Genomic DNA, 15627 nt, shown 5'->3' with positions numbered 1-15627 from the left:
AAAAATACTGCAAGAGTGGATCCCAGAACATCCAAGTACTGCATGCTCCATTTGCTTCGTTTCAGGTTGGTGGTTATAATTAAGACACTTTAAAAATGACATCTATAGGAGAGCAACTAGTAAAATAAAAATACTGCAGACCAAAAACAAGAACTCCTCTGACTTTTGCCAAATGACCAAGATCATCCAAAACAGCAATTCAGAAAACAAACATACTTTGCCTTATACCTTATGTGGTTGAAAAACAATTCCTCCATAGTTTTGCAAAAGACTCATTGTACATGTGACAAATGGTTACGATCAAGAGTGGTACAACTAGTTAGGTTTGGAGAGCCGATGTATTTTTTACATGGAGCCTGGTTAGATTGGGTGGGTGGACCCACCTTAATCAGGTCAACTTTGTTAAAATATTTAATTATGTGAAATGCAGAAAATCTATAAGACGGAATAGTTTTTCACAGCACTCATGATACAGAAATTAAAATCACACAATTTGTTTCGGTGTTTAAGTGTTTAATTTTCATTATAAATGATTATATCCTCCATTTCAGCCTCCAAAACCAGTTTGAACAAAAATAAGTTGGAACTGTGAGTGGAAAGCAACACTTCCCACCGTCAGTAACGAAAAGCAGCATGAAATGGGCTTCATAAAGACTTTTTGATTTGACAAATGACTGCAAATTTAAACAATGTACTTTGCATTGAGTGAAATCCTCTCTAGGGAAGTCCAATGAAAAGACAGAAATAACTTAATATAGTTTTTTAAACATATAATTGGTGTGGAAACTCTTTTGGAAAATATACAGAACTCTGTGGAACACATCCATAATTATTAGATATGTTAAATAGACAAAAATGTTATATAAACAAATCAGTTCCCAAAGATCCCATTGATACAAGCAAAGACTGAAGCTTTGATTCAGCAGGACATATTTTAAGTGGTGCAATCACTTGTTGACACTAGAGGGCAGCATATTCCCTCGACGTCTTAAGTACCATGAACAAAAGTCCCTCTGGCAAGAAAAATATACATTACTTGCTTTCTCTAAAATGCAAAATTAATTAATGAAAATTAAGACCCACACCATTAACATGAAACTCAAACAACTTTCTAAATGCATAAATTCTGAAAATAAGAACCATATCAATTCAAATCCATTTGTTTGTCAAACAGTTGCATTAAAAAGAAGTCAGTGTTATTTAGTCCTTCCAAGGTCTCCTTCAAGCTTTGCATTCATGCTGATGATGTCCCGCTCTGAACAGTACCTGCTGTCCCGTTTATTTCCTCTGTGGTATCTGCAGATGAAAAGGACAGATACAATTAGATTTGTAGCACGTAAAATGGGTGGGACTGTAGCAATGACGCTGATTTGAATGACGGCTGTTAAAGCAACGCAGCTCTGGGCATGACAAAAATGGTTAAGTTAAATAATGTTAAACAAAAAATAAAACATTTTTCAAAGCATTTATTCCTTCAGGCATATATCAATAAAACAAGTTAATCTCTTTGTTCAAATTGCTCTTACCTTTGAGACCATCTAGCTGTGTTTCCTGTCCTGCAGTTTGCTCCACAGCGTCACTGGTCTCAGCCTCTTTACCCTTTGCTTTCGGTTTTTTTGCTACAGGTGGTGGCACTCTCCCTACCATCTTCGACTCTCCTTCACTCGTCACCTTAGTGGAATCTTCCACGTTGTTTTGCACATTTTCCTTCTCTTCTTGCTTTTGCTTCGTCTCAATCACTGCCTTCTTGTTGCTTTTGGAGAAGATGAAGCTTGCAGTACTTGACGGCGATTTATGGTAGTCTAGAGGGGACAAAGGTGAGAGCCGAGAAGAAGGACCCTGGTTCGATCTGGCAGCTGTCCTGAGGCGGATGGCCTCTTGCAGGTTCATGGAGCCAGAAGAGGTTGTGGCAGGAGGAGACTTCCTCATTGGAGAGACAACTGTAGGTGAAGCTGCAGTTGAAACTACAACAGACTGAGACACAGTTGGTAGTGAGGTGATGGTGGCAGGTGGAGATGTTGAAGTGGGATGGGACATGATCAGAGATTTTCTGATGGGCTTCTGAGGAGCCTCACTACTGGAAGATGAGGTTGGGAGCTCTTTGTCAGGGAGCTGTTGGTTCATTGGGGTCTCGGGCTTTGGTTGCTCTTTAGCTTCAAGGGGTTCAGGACTGTTCTTTACAGACACCTTGGTTGCATCCTTGACCTCTTCAGTGGGTTCAGGGCTGTTGTTAATAGCCTGCAGTTTGTCCGTCTGCAGAGAAGATGGTGTAGCATCGGATACTGATGATTCGCTTGCATCCTTGGTGGCTTCATGGGGTTCAGGGCTGTTGTTAACAACCTGAAGCATGACTGTCTGCAGAGAGGATGAGGTGGCATCAGACACCGATGCCTCACTTTCATCTTTGGCAACTTCATGGGGTCCAGGGCTGCTGTTAATAGACTGAAGCTTGACCACCTGCTGAGATGATTGGGTGTCACTGGACACTGATGCCTCGCCTGATTCCTTGGCAACCTCAGCTGGTTCGGGGCTGTTGTTGATTGACCGAAGCTTTACCTTTTGGAGAAAAGACGGTGTTGGTTCCTCTTCTATGCCTGTGGAAGTTTCAGTGGGTTCAGGGCTGCTGTTCACAGACCGAAGTTTGACCATCTGCATAAGTGATGATGTTATAGTAGAAGAGGGGTGCTTAAGGACACCTTTAGAAGAGGCCTGCTCTTGAGTTTCAAGGGGTTCCAGACTGTTTTCAACAGACCGAAGCTTGACCATTTTCAAGAGGGAAGGGGTGATGAGATTCGACTGTTCTCTGTGTACATCAAATGCACAAGCTGTCGTTTGGTGTTGGTTTTCTATGCTCACAGGACCATATTTATGGTTACTGTTCGCAGGAATCTGTGCTGGCAAAGGTGGAGGCAACGGAATATTAATAGGTTGAGTAGAAGCAATTTCTTCTTCCTCTTTTAGTGAAGAAGCATTTCTGAACTCAGATGGTGGTAAAATTGGTGCCTCGTCAGTTCCTGAAGGATCAGTTGAAGACTTGAGCAGAGGCTCTATAGAAGGAGGGGGAGGAATACTCTGATGAGGGATTAAAATACTGTTTGGTAAATCTTTAGTTTCAGGTTTTGGTGGGGCGCTCTTGTCTGGAGAATCCATCCTCTGCTCTGAAGATTGGAGCTGTGTTGGTAGGGGTGGAATACTCTGAGGTGCAACATACTTTCTCAGAGGACCTGCCTGTTCAGTGGAGTAAGATGTTTCCTGGGTATGTTGAAGAGTAAAGTCTTTAGAAACCTCTACAGCTGTTGGAAGATGGACTTCTTTAACTGGTGAAGCAGATACTGAAGACTCTTTTGGTGGGACAGAGCCCTTTTCAGTCTCAGTGGTTGGTGGAAGGGGAGCAGTATAGGGTGGGGGTGGAGGGATACCTGGCGATGGAGGCACCTCAACACAATCTCCTTTCACATCTTGTCTACTAAGCACAGCTCCAGGTGATGATTTGCAAACATAGCTGTTCCTGTTTGGTGTCACCTGAACAGGTGAAATCATTCCCTCCTCACTGAAGAATGGGGGTGGTGGAAGTGGAAAATCTAGCCCATCTGCTCCGTTGACGCCAGCTTGAGCCATTGGTGGAGGAGGGGGAGGCCAGGATGATTCAGGTGAAACAACTTGTAGAGATCTGGAAGCCTCACTGGTCTGTATGGCGCCGAGTTGTAGAGGACCACTCACCGATGAAGAAATATTCCCTGCAGCTTGACTGGACGTTTTCTGACCTTTCCTTTCACACTTTTCTATATCCTTCACTAACATCCCATTTAAAATGTCACATACTCTCTCTTTCTCTTCCTTAACGTTACCTTTCAAATCTCCATTCTGAGATAATCTTTCAATCTTCTCTTTGTGAATTTCTGCACTTAAAATCCCACTTTCTTGAACTTTCTTTGCCTCTAGCGATTCATTTATAGGCTCTGTCGTTATCGCCGTGTTCTTGTATTTTCTTTCTACTGCAAAGCTCTTTACAGATCCTTCTCTAGACACGGAGGGAGACTGTCTCTGTTGTCTCCTGTCCTTTGGATTCTTCTTTATGATGGCAATAGGGTTGTCAGGAGCTGGAGGTCCCAGGAGTAACTCAAATGAACGTTTACTGTGAGCCCATACCTCAGGGGGAGGCGGCGGTGGGGCATGGACTTTGGGTGGGGGAGGGATGTTGAAGAGTTCTCTCAGGGTCTGAACTGAGGTGCTGACACTCACTGTGTCATGTTTAGGTTCAGTAATCCCCATCTGGGTTGAGATGGCTGGAGCCAAACTAGAAGAGTTCGGCCCAGAGAATAACTTTTGAAGCTTTGTAAGGAACCCCTTTTTGTGCTTTGGAGATGTGCTGGGAGGCTGTTGCGGGGATGTTCCATCTTGGCTGGAGTAACCACTGGATGGAGACAATAATCTAGTGTGCTTGTTCTCTTGAAACTGTTCCTGCTTTTCTTCTGAAGCGTCCTTGCAATCTGTTGCTGCAGCCTTTTTCAAATCCTCCGTCTTTGGTGCTGGTAGCTGAGATTTCTTTAAAGCGAATAATGTGGAACCTGTAGAGTCGTCTAGAGAGCTGGTGTCTCCATGATAACCAGGGCTGTCTACACATGAGGGCAATGGGGATGATCCAGGTTTATGGTTTTCCTTTTCCTTGTTAGAGACTGACGGTTCTATTGGAAGCTCTACCAGATCCTGTGATCGCCGTTTCACTTTGCTGTGAAGGGAATAGGAGCGACTTGGAGGAGGAGGAGCTCGTTTGGACTTAATGACAGAGAGGCTACGCACAAATTGCCCATCTTTCTGCTCTCCCTTGCTTAGGACCTTAGTGTTGAAGGTGCCATTAGAAGAATTGCTATTGACCTTATAATGTTTAGCAGACATATCTACATTGTGAGGCATTTTTTGCGTGCTGCTGCTGGAGATGGTTGAAGAATCAGACACCAAGGTGTCTGAAGAATCTGAACTGCTGCAACAGGAAGTGTCAGACAGAATAGGACCATTGTAGCGGGAGACAGAGGTGATATTGGAGGAAGTGGTTCTGGATGAAGAAGCTCTAGACGAAGCGCGGGAGGGAGCTGGGCTGGACACCATCAGGCTGCTCTTGCTGACCGTGCGGACACTACTGCGACTTCGACTGCGGCTGATTTCCACTACATCAATGGAGGGTGGTAACACAGCATTGGGAATTATTTTAGACATGTATGCAGCCTGAGGTGACATGGTCATGACTGGGCTAGGGGGCTTTTGTTGGAGACTGGATGCAGTAGTCATCCACGGCACAGCCACAGACCGAGGTCTCCGCTCATCTTCATAAAGACGAGGGAAACGGTGCAGCAGGGCCAGGTCATCTGCATGAGCAGCATGGGCAGCATTCAGCTGTGCCACCTTCTCTTTGCTAAGTGGATGGATGATGTTTGAGGCTTGAGGGCTGGAACCAAGTATTTCTGGTGATTCTGGCCCAGTCAAAGGGCTGTTAACTGTATCTCCGTTGAAAAGTTGTTCTTCATCCAGCCGTTGAGTTACTGTCCATCCCACTCTATCCAAGCCTGATGGAATAAAAAAAAGAAAAAGTTTACAGGCAAGCGACAGAAAATGTTATGTTCTTAAAAAAAATTAGCTGCATACCAAGCTCTTTCTGAACATGTCGTGGAATCCCTGCAACAGTCCTCCGGTGACGTTTTCGTGCTTTGCTTTTTTCTGACTTTTTACCAGAGTTCAGTGGTCTGAATGTTGATGCTGAAAAAGCACAGGAAAGCAGGAAAATGAAATATAAAACAGATGCTTTTAACTTCTCAGAATAAGGTACAATAAGTTACATTTCCTACGTATGCATGAGTCAGGTAGGAATGCGATAAATCAGACTACAATAATTACAATTATTTTTTAAATAGCTTTTACTGTACTTAAACAAGTTGAATTTATGATGAAACAACTGATTCTTGCAATGTGGGTTGAAATTGGTTAGATAATAAAATTGGTACCGAGTCATTTATTCCCTTTGCCAACTTAGATGCACATTTCATCCCAACCTATTCAATTTCCCCCAATTCAATGTACTTACATTGCAGAACAGTGTTTTTTTTTCTCCTAGTTTAAGTTGTTTGATGAATGACTGGGATAAATAACCATTCAAATGCTCAAATTTCTCTTACAAGTTAATTCAATTTTGTATTCTCTTAAAATTTTATATCATACTTTACTTAAAATCAGGTTAGCAGACCTGATTTTAAAGCTGGATCCACAGAGTCTAATGAAATATAACAAATAATTCTAATCCCTGATAGAATGAAACCTCTGAGCATCTTTAGTGGAAGATATTGTCAAGTTGAGTCATATAACCAAATTTATTGTGCTATGCTATGGCAATTTAGAGTATTTTTAAACTTTGGTAAAAGTTTATATGAAAATAAATGTCGAAAAGGAAAGAAAAATAGGGTAAAAGTAAACAAATCCAACTGTGAAACCTATGGTATGATAACAAGGAGATGAACACTGTTTATATCTCATTACCTTGCCTGGTGAGTCCAGAGCGGGACGATCTTGCGGACATCGATGACTGTCTCGAGATAACCGAGGATGTGTCAGGAATGGTGCTGTCTGTCACAAACCCTGCACTTTCCCCATCTGTTTGGACCGTCACAGTCGACTAGGATAAAATGAAATGTAAAAATATATTTAAACAGATAACAAAAACATTTCATTTATTTGTACATAAAATTGCGTGCCAAACTTACAACTGTGCTTTCATTGTCTTGATACTCCACTCCATTACCGTTTTCTGGCAAAAAGAAATTAATAAAACGTATGTTCAGACTCGCTGCAAATTCATACAAGTAACAACATCCCTTCCTTTCAAATTAATCACATCAGCATACCTTCTTCCTGCATCATTTTCAGCCCCTCGAGGGCCTCGGTGTGGAGGTCCTCCACGTACTTGGACCTGCTGCTCTCGATAAAGACATTCTCCTGGAACTGTGGGGGAGCTGGAGTCTTGTCATCATCATTTTGCTTTGGGACAGCTTGGAGGGAAGAAAAGAAAAAAAAGGAAAACCGGATTAGCTCACATTAATTTGAAGCTTCTTTTGACAAAACACCAACAAAACAGAGAGACCAGAACAGTAAGAAATGAGATGCACACAAATACATGGGAGTGTAAATAATAGGTAGGACTTCAATTTAGCCTACATGTGTAAAAACATGACCATTTGAGGGTGCCATTGCAAACCAATGGTTTGCTAGATAAATGAACTAACTTCATTATATATACTCAATACTTATTCCCTGTACCATTCCACTTTCTTACATATTATTTATGGACTTATTTGATTCTTATGGTTGTGTGGACTATTTGATTTTTACCAACACTGTAACCCCATTGTGATCCATTAGAAATAGGTGATCCATAATTCTAGTGTATGTAGACTAATCCCAAATATATCAAAGTAAGCAATAACAAAAAGAATCAAATTTACTTTGATCTTGTACTTCAAAACATTAAAGACTCAGATCATCAACTTATCACAAGACCTTTATGCAATAGTGAGAACTGCTCTGCATTTAGCCTTTCTACTTCTTTAATTAGACTGGAATTAGCTCAATGGTTGCTGCCAGTTTTCACTTTCTCTTTCTGTAACAGCATTACAGTGACTTCTGAGATGCAGAAAATAAAACTGTTTAGTTTTTTACAGGTAGGCTTAATTTAAATTCCTTTTAATTTCTTGGGTACAATTTTAAAAACAGTTTTTTGTTTCTTGAAAAAGATGTTAAATGTCAACCTATAACATTAGTGTTAACCCTAACCCTATTCAAATATCAGACTATTTCAACAAGTAAATAAGGCTGTTTTCACTTACCTTTATTCTTCAAAACAGATGGAAAGCACTTAAAATATAAGCTAAAGTTATTAGTTGAAAGTACCACCATTGCTACTTCTTATTTCAGATAAAAAGTGATCCAAAAGTTTAGAGTAAAATACACAAAAATTGTTTGGAAAGGCAAAGATATACTCTCAATAAACAGACTTTTGATCAACAGATGAAGGAGCACCTCAAAAACAGTCAGGCTTGTTTTTGATGACATTGATGTCATCAGTGAAGGTCCAATAGGAGAGCGGCTGGACAGCCAATAGACAACAGAGTCCAGACACTAATCCTCTTTCGCCTAATTCCTGACATAACATCCCTCCATTCACACTTAAACAGATTCTCCGAATCTCATTGTTGTTCCTCATCACCTCACCCCGATTGGTCAGCCAGGAAGCAGATGCTGCTGATGTTGACCTCATAAACAATATCAGAAAGAGAAACACAGGAGTTGCCAAGGCTTAAAAGGTAGAGGGGCATCGAGGTTGCTCTGTGTTGCATCTTTCATTTACAAATGTAAAACTACAGGTCAACTCTGTACATTTGAATATTAAGAGAAAATGTCTATTTCTTTCATTGGCGCAGTACAAATAGTGAAATTTACATATTATGTGATCAATAGATGCTGAATATGCTTTTGCATCTAGTAGTTATTATGGCTTACAACTAATGAATAATCAATGTTAAAACATAATTGTAACAAACAATAATTAGAAGTTTATGTACCTATAAACCATAAAATTACTATAAATAAATGTTTAAAATACTTTATTTTGTACACATTTATTCATATATATGTTGACCAACTTTTAGAATTAGTCTCTTAAATTAGTTTAAGAGATACTAAAAATCAACATTTCCTGACTACACTCTTAACAGAACTTTGAACTTCTTTACTTCCTTTGAATTCACGTAAACTTTGCTGTTTTGCCACAAGATGGAGTAAGTGAACTGAAATCAGTCAAGCGAAGTAAGCTTAAAACCATGTTTTCAACAGAAGCCTGCAGCTCCAGAGAAACACTCAAACACATGAAAAACAACAGTGTGTTAGTTTTTAATTTGACTTTTAGCTTTCACAATTTGGAGAGGCTCCAAAATCTCCAGAAGCCGTTCAGGTGTTGTGATGGCACCCTCCTAATTCTGTTAATTTGCCCTCTGTAAATTTTACATTGAGTGAGAAGCTTTTTCACTTCCTGGTGTGCTGAACAGGCATGACATGGATGAATGTTTGACATCTGAGCAAATGGAAAACATTCCCATGGTTGTGATCCTAACAAATGAGTCAGACAAAAGCACTTCGCAAAGAAGTGGACGAGTGGTACCGGTACTTTAAGACAAGAAAAACATAGCTCTAGTTTAACAGGACTGGCTGCTGAAAAGCCTTCTGTCCACATGTGTAAACAGAGCTGCTCAGCATGTACAAAGCTAAGTGAGTCTAGGAAAATCCCTATCTAGTTACCATGACAAGACACAGAACTAGAGATGCCTGTAGTGATGGGTGGGGCAGGCCTGCTCATCAACACAAGCCCCACATTGTCACTCGTCCGTCACTCTGTAATCTTGTCTATATTAATGACACCATCTGTCACTGCTGGATTGTGAGAATCCTGCTGCTGATTATTTATGAACTCAATAAACTCGTGTTTACATCTCAGACTTGGATATTCATTCTGATCGTTTTGACTGTGTGACTATTCCAGTCAGGTTTGGAAACCAGGAGCTAAAAGCAGCTTAGTTCGGATTTATTTGGCATGGAAATAAGTAAATAAATTCAAATGAGATCACAACAAAATAACCAAACATCTGCTTAAACCTTTTTTTTATTGTGATCCAAGAAACACTAAGGGATAAGAACGTGTGTTGAATGTGGTGAAATGAGGGAATCAGGGCATAATGACACCGTAATAAAAAAGAGTGAACTAAAACTGAAAATGCAGAACTACTTGAAATTAAATAAAATGAGATTCAAATGAGCATAATGGGAACCATCATGTTTTTATTAAACTAGCTGGCAAATAATTTTTCTGGGCAAGAAATTTTTACAAAGAGAGGTGGCCAGATGTTGAAAATCTGTAATGGGCTTTCTAACACATGAATATGAGTGGACCTAAACAATTTCCTATAGTTCCGGCTGCACGTTTAGAGATGTTGTTCTACTGGAAGATGAAACTTGTTGGAGGTCTTTTGCAACCTCCAACAAGTTTCATCCAGCATTAACCTGTATTTAGCTCCATTAACTCTAACCTGACTGCCTGTTCCTTATAGGAAAGCATCCCCACAACATTGTGTTGCCACCTCACAATATGGATGGTCCGTCCATGGTGATGTGAAGTAGTTTTATATTTTTTGCATGTAGCTCAGAAAGTTCCTTTTTGGCTCAAACGACAATTGTTTGCCGTGTCTCCAACAAGACTTAGGAAAATTTAAATAGGACTTTTAACAAGCACTCTACAACCTGAGCTGTGGATCTCTGCACTCCATCTAGAGTTACAATAAACCTCTTGACTAATTTTCTAATATTTCTCTCTTTGCCTGGCTGGTCAATCTAGGTGCCCATGTCTCTGGAGGTTTGCGATTGCACTAATCTTTTGATTTTCCAGCCGCAGTGCGCTGCCAGATGTTCATAGCAATTTTACACCTCACCTGTCTGGTATATTCCTTGTTCTTCATGTTATTTTTCTATGCTCTACAATCCTTAAAAACCCTGAAGGAATGGTTGTATTCACACTGAGATTAAATTACATGCAGGTGAGCTCTATTTACCAATGAGGTGAATTCTGAAGGGAATCAGCTCCACTGGATTTTACTTAGGGGTATCAGAGTAAAGAGAGCTAAAGATAAATGTATTTCATATTTTCAAAATAGAATAGCTAAAGTTCTCTTAAAAATAAATTAAAAAGATATTCAGATATGCAACAGTGATTCTTTAAGATTAGATGAATTTTCAAGATGGAACCAAAAGCTTTGATGGCAGTACGTTACAACAGAAGAAACTCTTACTGTTCCTTCCGGTTCTACAACACACCAGTCTTCTGCCAGCAGTGCGGGGGACTCAGGAGAGGGATGGCCCATCTCAAAGTCCTGGAACAACAGCTAAATTCCGCCAATCAGCTTCTCAACAGACCGAATCACAAGTTTTCAGTTTGCCTTGCCGCAGACAAACTGGTATTGATGTGGGAATGAAGCAAAGTCTCACACATACACACACCTCCGGTCTCTGCCCTAACTTGCCCTTTTACCTTGTTTTGCAAAATCAGGAAGACAACCATGCGGAGATCTTCTTTGCAGCTCTGAGGGTGACATCTGCCAGGTGTTTAAGCCTCAATAATCAGTGCAAACTTAACTAAAGGCTATGTGATCACTGTGGGAAAGGACAGAAGGCGTACCGCATATGAAATCAAACTTTGGTAGACAGGCGTGCTAATGCGCGGATGTCAAACCTTGGCCTTCTCTATCAACTCCTTTCATGGTTTTTATTAAATCAAATTTTAAAAGTCCCAGTTGGAAAACATCACGAGTGTTGTGAGAAGAACATGGATCCAGGTAACAGATATACCTGCATCGTGTGGCGTATACAGTCACACTCCATGATCAGCGTCAGATGACACAATTGATTTCCCGGGAAGCCAGCATGTATCGAATTCCTCTCAAAATAACACGTCATTTGAACACGTCCAAATGAAACCATTTGGACGTGTTCTCTTCTCGGGCCACTCCATCTGAAACCTCATAGCAAGGAGGTGAAAACTTATTCCTAACTTTAAAATAAAATCCGAAAGGTCCTGAAAATCAATTAAATCATATTTGAAAATGGTGAGCAGAACAGAAGATATTCAGACCTGCTGGTGCCCATTTAATGACAGATTTGTTTGCCAAAAGGCTCTAACAATAAAACATAGTTATAAGTTATACTCAAATTACCACCTCAAGGGGTTTTTATCTCTGCCAGCCAGGCAATGGCTGTCCAAACTCATACAATAAATGCATTGAAGAGTTGAAAACCTGTCGGAAAAAGTAATAAAAACTCTTTATAGATGGTTACCGAAGGTGATTTTGAAAGAATTTATATAAAGCTGATCCAACTGCAATTTTTAATGCTTTTTAGGTTTGGGTGTCAATGCAGATTCTTAAAAGAAGCTATAGCCTACTATAACTTCTATTTTAGATATGAAACCAGCATTTTTGGACCAATTCTGTATATTTTGAACTTCAGACCTGCTCTGAAAACACCCAAATAAACAAAAATAACGGTATGGCCCAAAACGTCTTATGTTTTTTATGCTCCGGTTTGACATAATGTTGCTTTCCATATGTAATCTTCCATATAATACACTCTGTATTTACCTTAAAGTAAATACAAAATGACAAAAAAAAAAACCATCAGAAAATAGTTTATTTATGGGAGATGTATAATCTCCCATTGAAACATTTGTCACAGTTTTTACCAATGAGTGTTGAGGACCTTTGTAAGTTCTTGAACTTTGGTCAATCATTGCTAAGCCTGTTTGGCCATTGTATTGATTTAGCCATTTCTCAGACTGATAAGAGCAACTTTAGACAAAAAACTTGTTTTCTTGTAGCCATTTCCTAAATTACTAAGATCAACTGAGTATCTGCCTTTCTTGAAAGACAGGATTTTTTGGTTTCTCATTTTGAGAAGTGGCAAAGAAAAAGTCAAACCATACATTTAAAATTGCTTTATGTTATGTAAAATCAAATATTTCAAAGTTTTTCAGGCATTTGTGCCTCTTGAAGCCATTTGTACCGAAGAAAAATGTCATTGGAAAACTGCAATGATATCAAACACTGACTTGAGCGTTGCTAAACTGGTGAAGTAAAATAAACAAAATTATCTTCAACAAGACTATCAGAAGTCTGTTGTTCTGAAATTGAATAACCAAACCACACATTTCAAGAATGGTGGCTTGATAAATTTACAAAACAAGGCACATACTTATCAGCGTCCACGAAGAAGTGTGATGGCAAACGTTTTCCCTTCTCTGACAATAACCTGTGCAGCTGGAGTAACACCACAGTCACATATCTGCATATCTTGACAATAAAACAATGTTTTCATTTCATAAATGATCCCTGTTGCTTTTAGCTGGTTTCATTAATAATGAAACCAAGCACTAATCCAACAAAGAGTAAAGGGAACATGATGCAACAAAACCCTGCTGGCACGTTTAGTGGAAGTTTAGATGAATAGCTCCAACTTTTAGCAATCCTCATTATTAAAAGTGACCTAAATATGACTGCATCTCACATGTGGGTGTGGTGGCTCTTCAGCTATTGTTAGAAAATCCTATGAAACGGTCTGAAAACCCAGTTGTTGTGAAGCTGTTGCGCAACTGTTTAGGTAACAGATAATCAAAGCCAAACCTTTTTTTCCACATCATTCTGTTTTTTTAGTGTTGTCTTTTGCCTGTTTCCGTCTCAGTTATTAAATATTACTGTGTCAATGCATGGAAAAAAGTTATTTATAAAATATATAGGCTTTAAAATAGTATTTTTGTTTTAAAAATAAAAAGTAGTCAAAGAGCTATTTCAGGAACTATTTCAGGGAATAATTTCCCTCGAAGCAACAGTTAATGAAAGAGGCAGTTGATCGCTTCCCGCCAAGAAACGGAGAGAGCGAAACTATCTCAAGACAGTTTTCTCAAACCTGTTCTCCTGCTCTTCTTTGTTTTTGTGCCATGTGGAACAACACAGGTGCCTTCTGCTGTTGCATGTTTTGTCTCTGCAGTGCAGGCATTTCAGCAAATTGAACAATTCTATTTCAGCAAGTTTTCATGCAAAATCCACACATAAAGTCTCATGGAGCTGCAGCAGCAAATCCAAGTGATGTTATAACTGATCAGGATCTAACAGCTTTAAAAGGAAAAGCCTTCCACTTCATGGAGTTTCAAACATTTGTTGAAACCTGACAAGAAGTTTTAACTAAAGACAGAATTTGTTTGGAGCGCAGTGCGTTATGAAAAAATTTCTATTCATAAAATATGACGCTTAACAGAAATCATTGGGATGTTTCACTACGTCTGTCTCAAAAGGTAAAGTTCAGATCTGAGGGCACAACCAAACTGAGCATAACCAAACAAAAAGTTTTAGCTATTGCTTCAGTTTCTCTGATTGGATAAGCTCCAGGTGTCATGTTTTTTAGCATTTTGAAAAAGGTCAAGTTCAGACTAAAGAGAGTCTGCTGCTAATTATAAAGATGATGCAACTGTTTGTGTGCCATCTAGCATCTTGTGGTGTTAAATAAGACAGGAGGATGTCATTTTATTTCTTAGGATTTTAAACATTCCAGGAGAATCCTGATAAACAGTTTCTACAGCACAATGTGCCCCTCTGATTTAATCAGATGAAATACAACAGAAGTGCTAATACAGAGTTTATTCCTTCAACATTTGCCATATTTATGTTATTGTGTAACCCTCCTGACCCCACTAAGGGACAAGGGTGCAAGAAAATGGATGGATGGATGGATGGATGGATGTTATTGTGTGGCAGCCATATTGGAAACTGAACTGAAGTGAACTGAACAGTTTTGCACCTGCCAGCTTTCCCAGTCAGACAAACCTTTGGGGAAATTTCTCTTGTATGAACATCTGCGAAGGTAAAAAATAAAAAACATAACCAACTACAAAACGACCAAACCATTTAAAGTACGAGTCCAGTCCTCAAAAGCCATCATCCTGTAACTATTAAATGCATTCCTTCTTAATACATATGGCATAAAAGATCAATGACTTGATAAGATAATACTTTCTCTTTACTTTCCTAATAAGTGATGTATGGAAATACATCAGCTTTCAAAAGCAGGAAGTACACTGGGCTGCAGCTTGCAGATCTTATCATGAGATGGTACAACACACCTCATTTGTTTGATCATTTAAATTAGAACAAAAAAGTTGTATGAAAGCAAAACCAGATCCAAATACTATCCATGATCATAAAAACACAAGGCTATATGAATTTAGCCTAGTTGCATCAACTATGGTATTCATTTTCTGTTCAAGTCTTTCCTACGTAAGAGAGAAAACGGGTAATAAATAGCTTTTTCCTAATATATTGCAGGCACAAACCTTTTCAAAGATAAAGATGGAATCTGTAACTTGTGTCTCCCAGTCATGGTTCCTTTCTCCATGCTTTTTCTCATATCTGCAAACACAATCTGTAATTTCCTCCAAAAACTTCTGTGTAAAATTTAGCCTTAAAAGCAGCCTAGTGGGCCTTATGTGAACTTCGATCTAAGATAATTCAAGAGTTGAACTGGTGACTGGAGTGTGATCCTCAAAACTTGCAAGTAAGAAAATAAAAATAAAAAAAGTCTAATCTTTTTTCTGATCAGTGAACATAACACATATAAGTATCAGGTTGCTGTAACACTCTTCAGTATGGGTGCTTTTACTTAAAGAAGACTAAAAGGTAGACAGTTTTGGTATCAGTGAGGTGTTTGGAGAGCATGATAGATTAACTACAGAAGTGCAACAACATAAAGACACTATTTACTGTAGCATGTTGAGACATGTCCGAAGTCCATTCAGGCTGGAAGGGAGTGAAAGAGAGCAAGAATTTCAGCAGATAATAGAAAGGATGAACGAAGTATGCTATGACTGAAGTACACTATAATCCCTGTTGAGCAGGGGCGGATCTAGAAAAATATTTATGGGGTGGCAAGAGGGGGGCATGGATTTTTTTCAGGGATGGCAGTGTGTGTGTGTGTATATATATATATATATATATATAT

At 39.3% G+C, this 15627-nt stretch overlaps 1 protein-coding gene across 2 annotated transcripts in view; it reads right to left on the bottom strand.

The window, feature by feature from the left end:
- Positions 1–498: 498 nt before the first annotated feature.
- Positions 499–15627, bottom strand: part of LOC103458575 (uncharacterized protein KIAA1522 homolog) — a 33416-nt gene continuing 18287 nt past the window's right edge. Inside the window, exons 1-7 of one of the 2 annotated variants that reach the window (XM_008399490.2) lie at positions 7869–8178; positions 6891–7034; positions 6750–6793; positions 6526–6661; positions 5641–5751; positions 1527–5561; positions 499–1296 (exon numbers count right to left, since the gene is read on the bottom strand). In XM_008399490.2, coding sequence (XP_008397712.1) covers positions 1235–1296; positions 1527–5561; positions 5641–5751; positions 6526–6661; positions 6750–6793; positions 6891–7034; positions 7869–7938 — 4602 coding nt within the window. In that variant the 5' untranslated portion in view covers positions 7939–8178 and the 3' untranslated portion in view covers positions 499–1234. Of the gene's footprint in view, positions 1297–1526; positions 5562–5640; positions 5752–6525; positions 6662–6749; positions 6794–6890; positions 7035–7868; positions 8179–15627 lie in introns of those variants that run through there. The other variant, XM_008399489.1, reaches the window with a different exon arrangement.

Source organism: Poecilia reticulata, linkage group LG22, assembly GCF_000633615.1.
Source record: "Poecilia reticulata strain Guanapo linkage group LG22, Guppy_female_1.0+MT, whole genome shotgun sequence".
In the NCBI taxonomy this organism is placed as follows: domain Eukaryota; kingdom Metazoa; phylum Chordata; class Actinopteri; order Cyprinodontiformes; family Poeciliidae; genus Poecilia; species Poecilia reticulata.
Note: the sequence above shows the minus strand (reverse complement) of the source record. Positions and strands in the feature narration are given on the sequence as shown.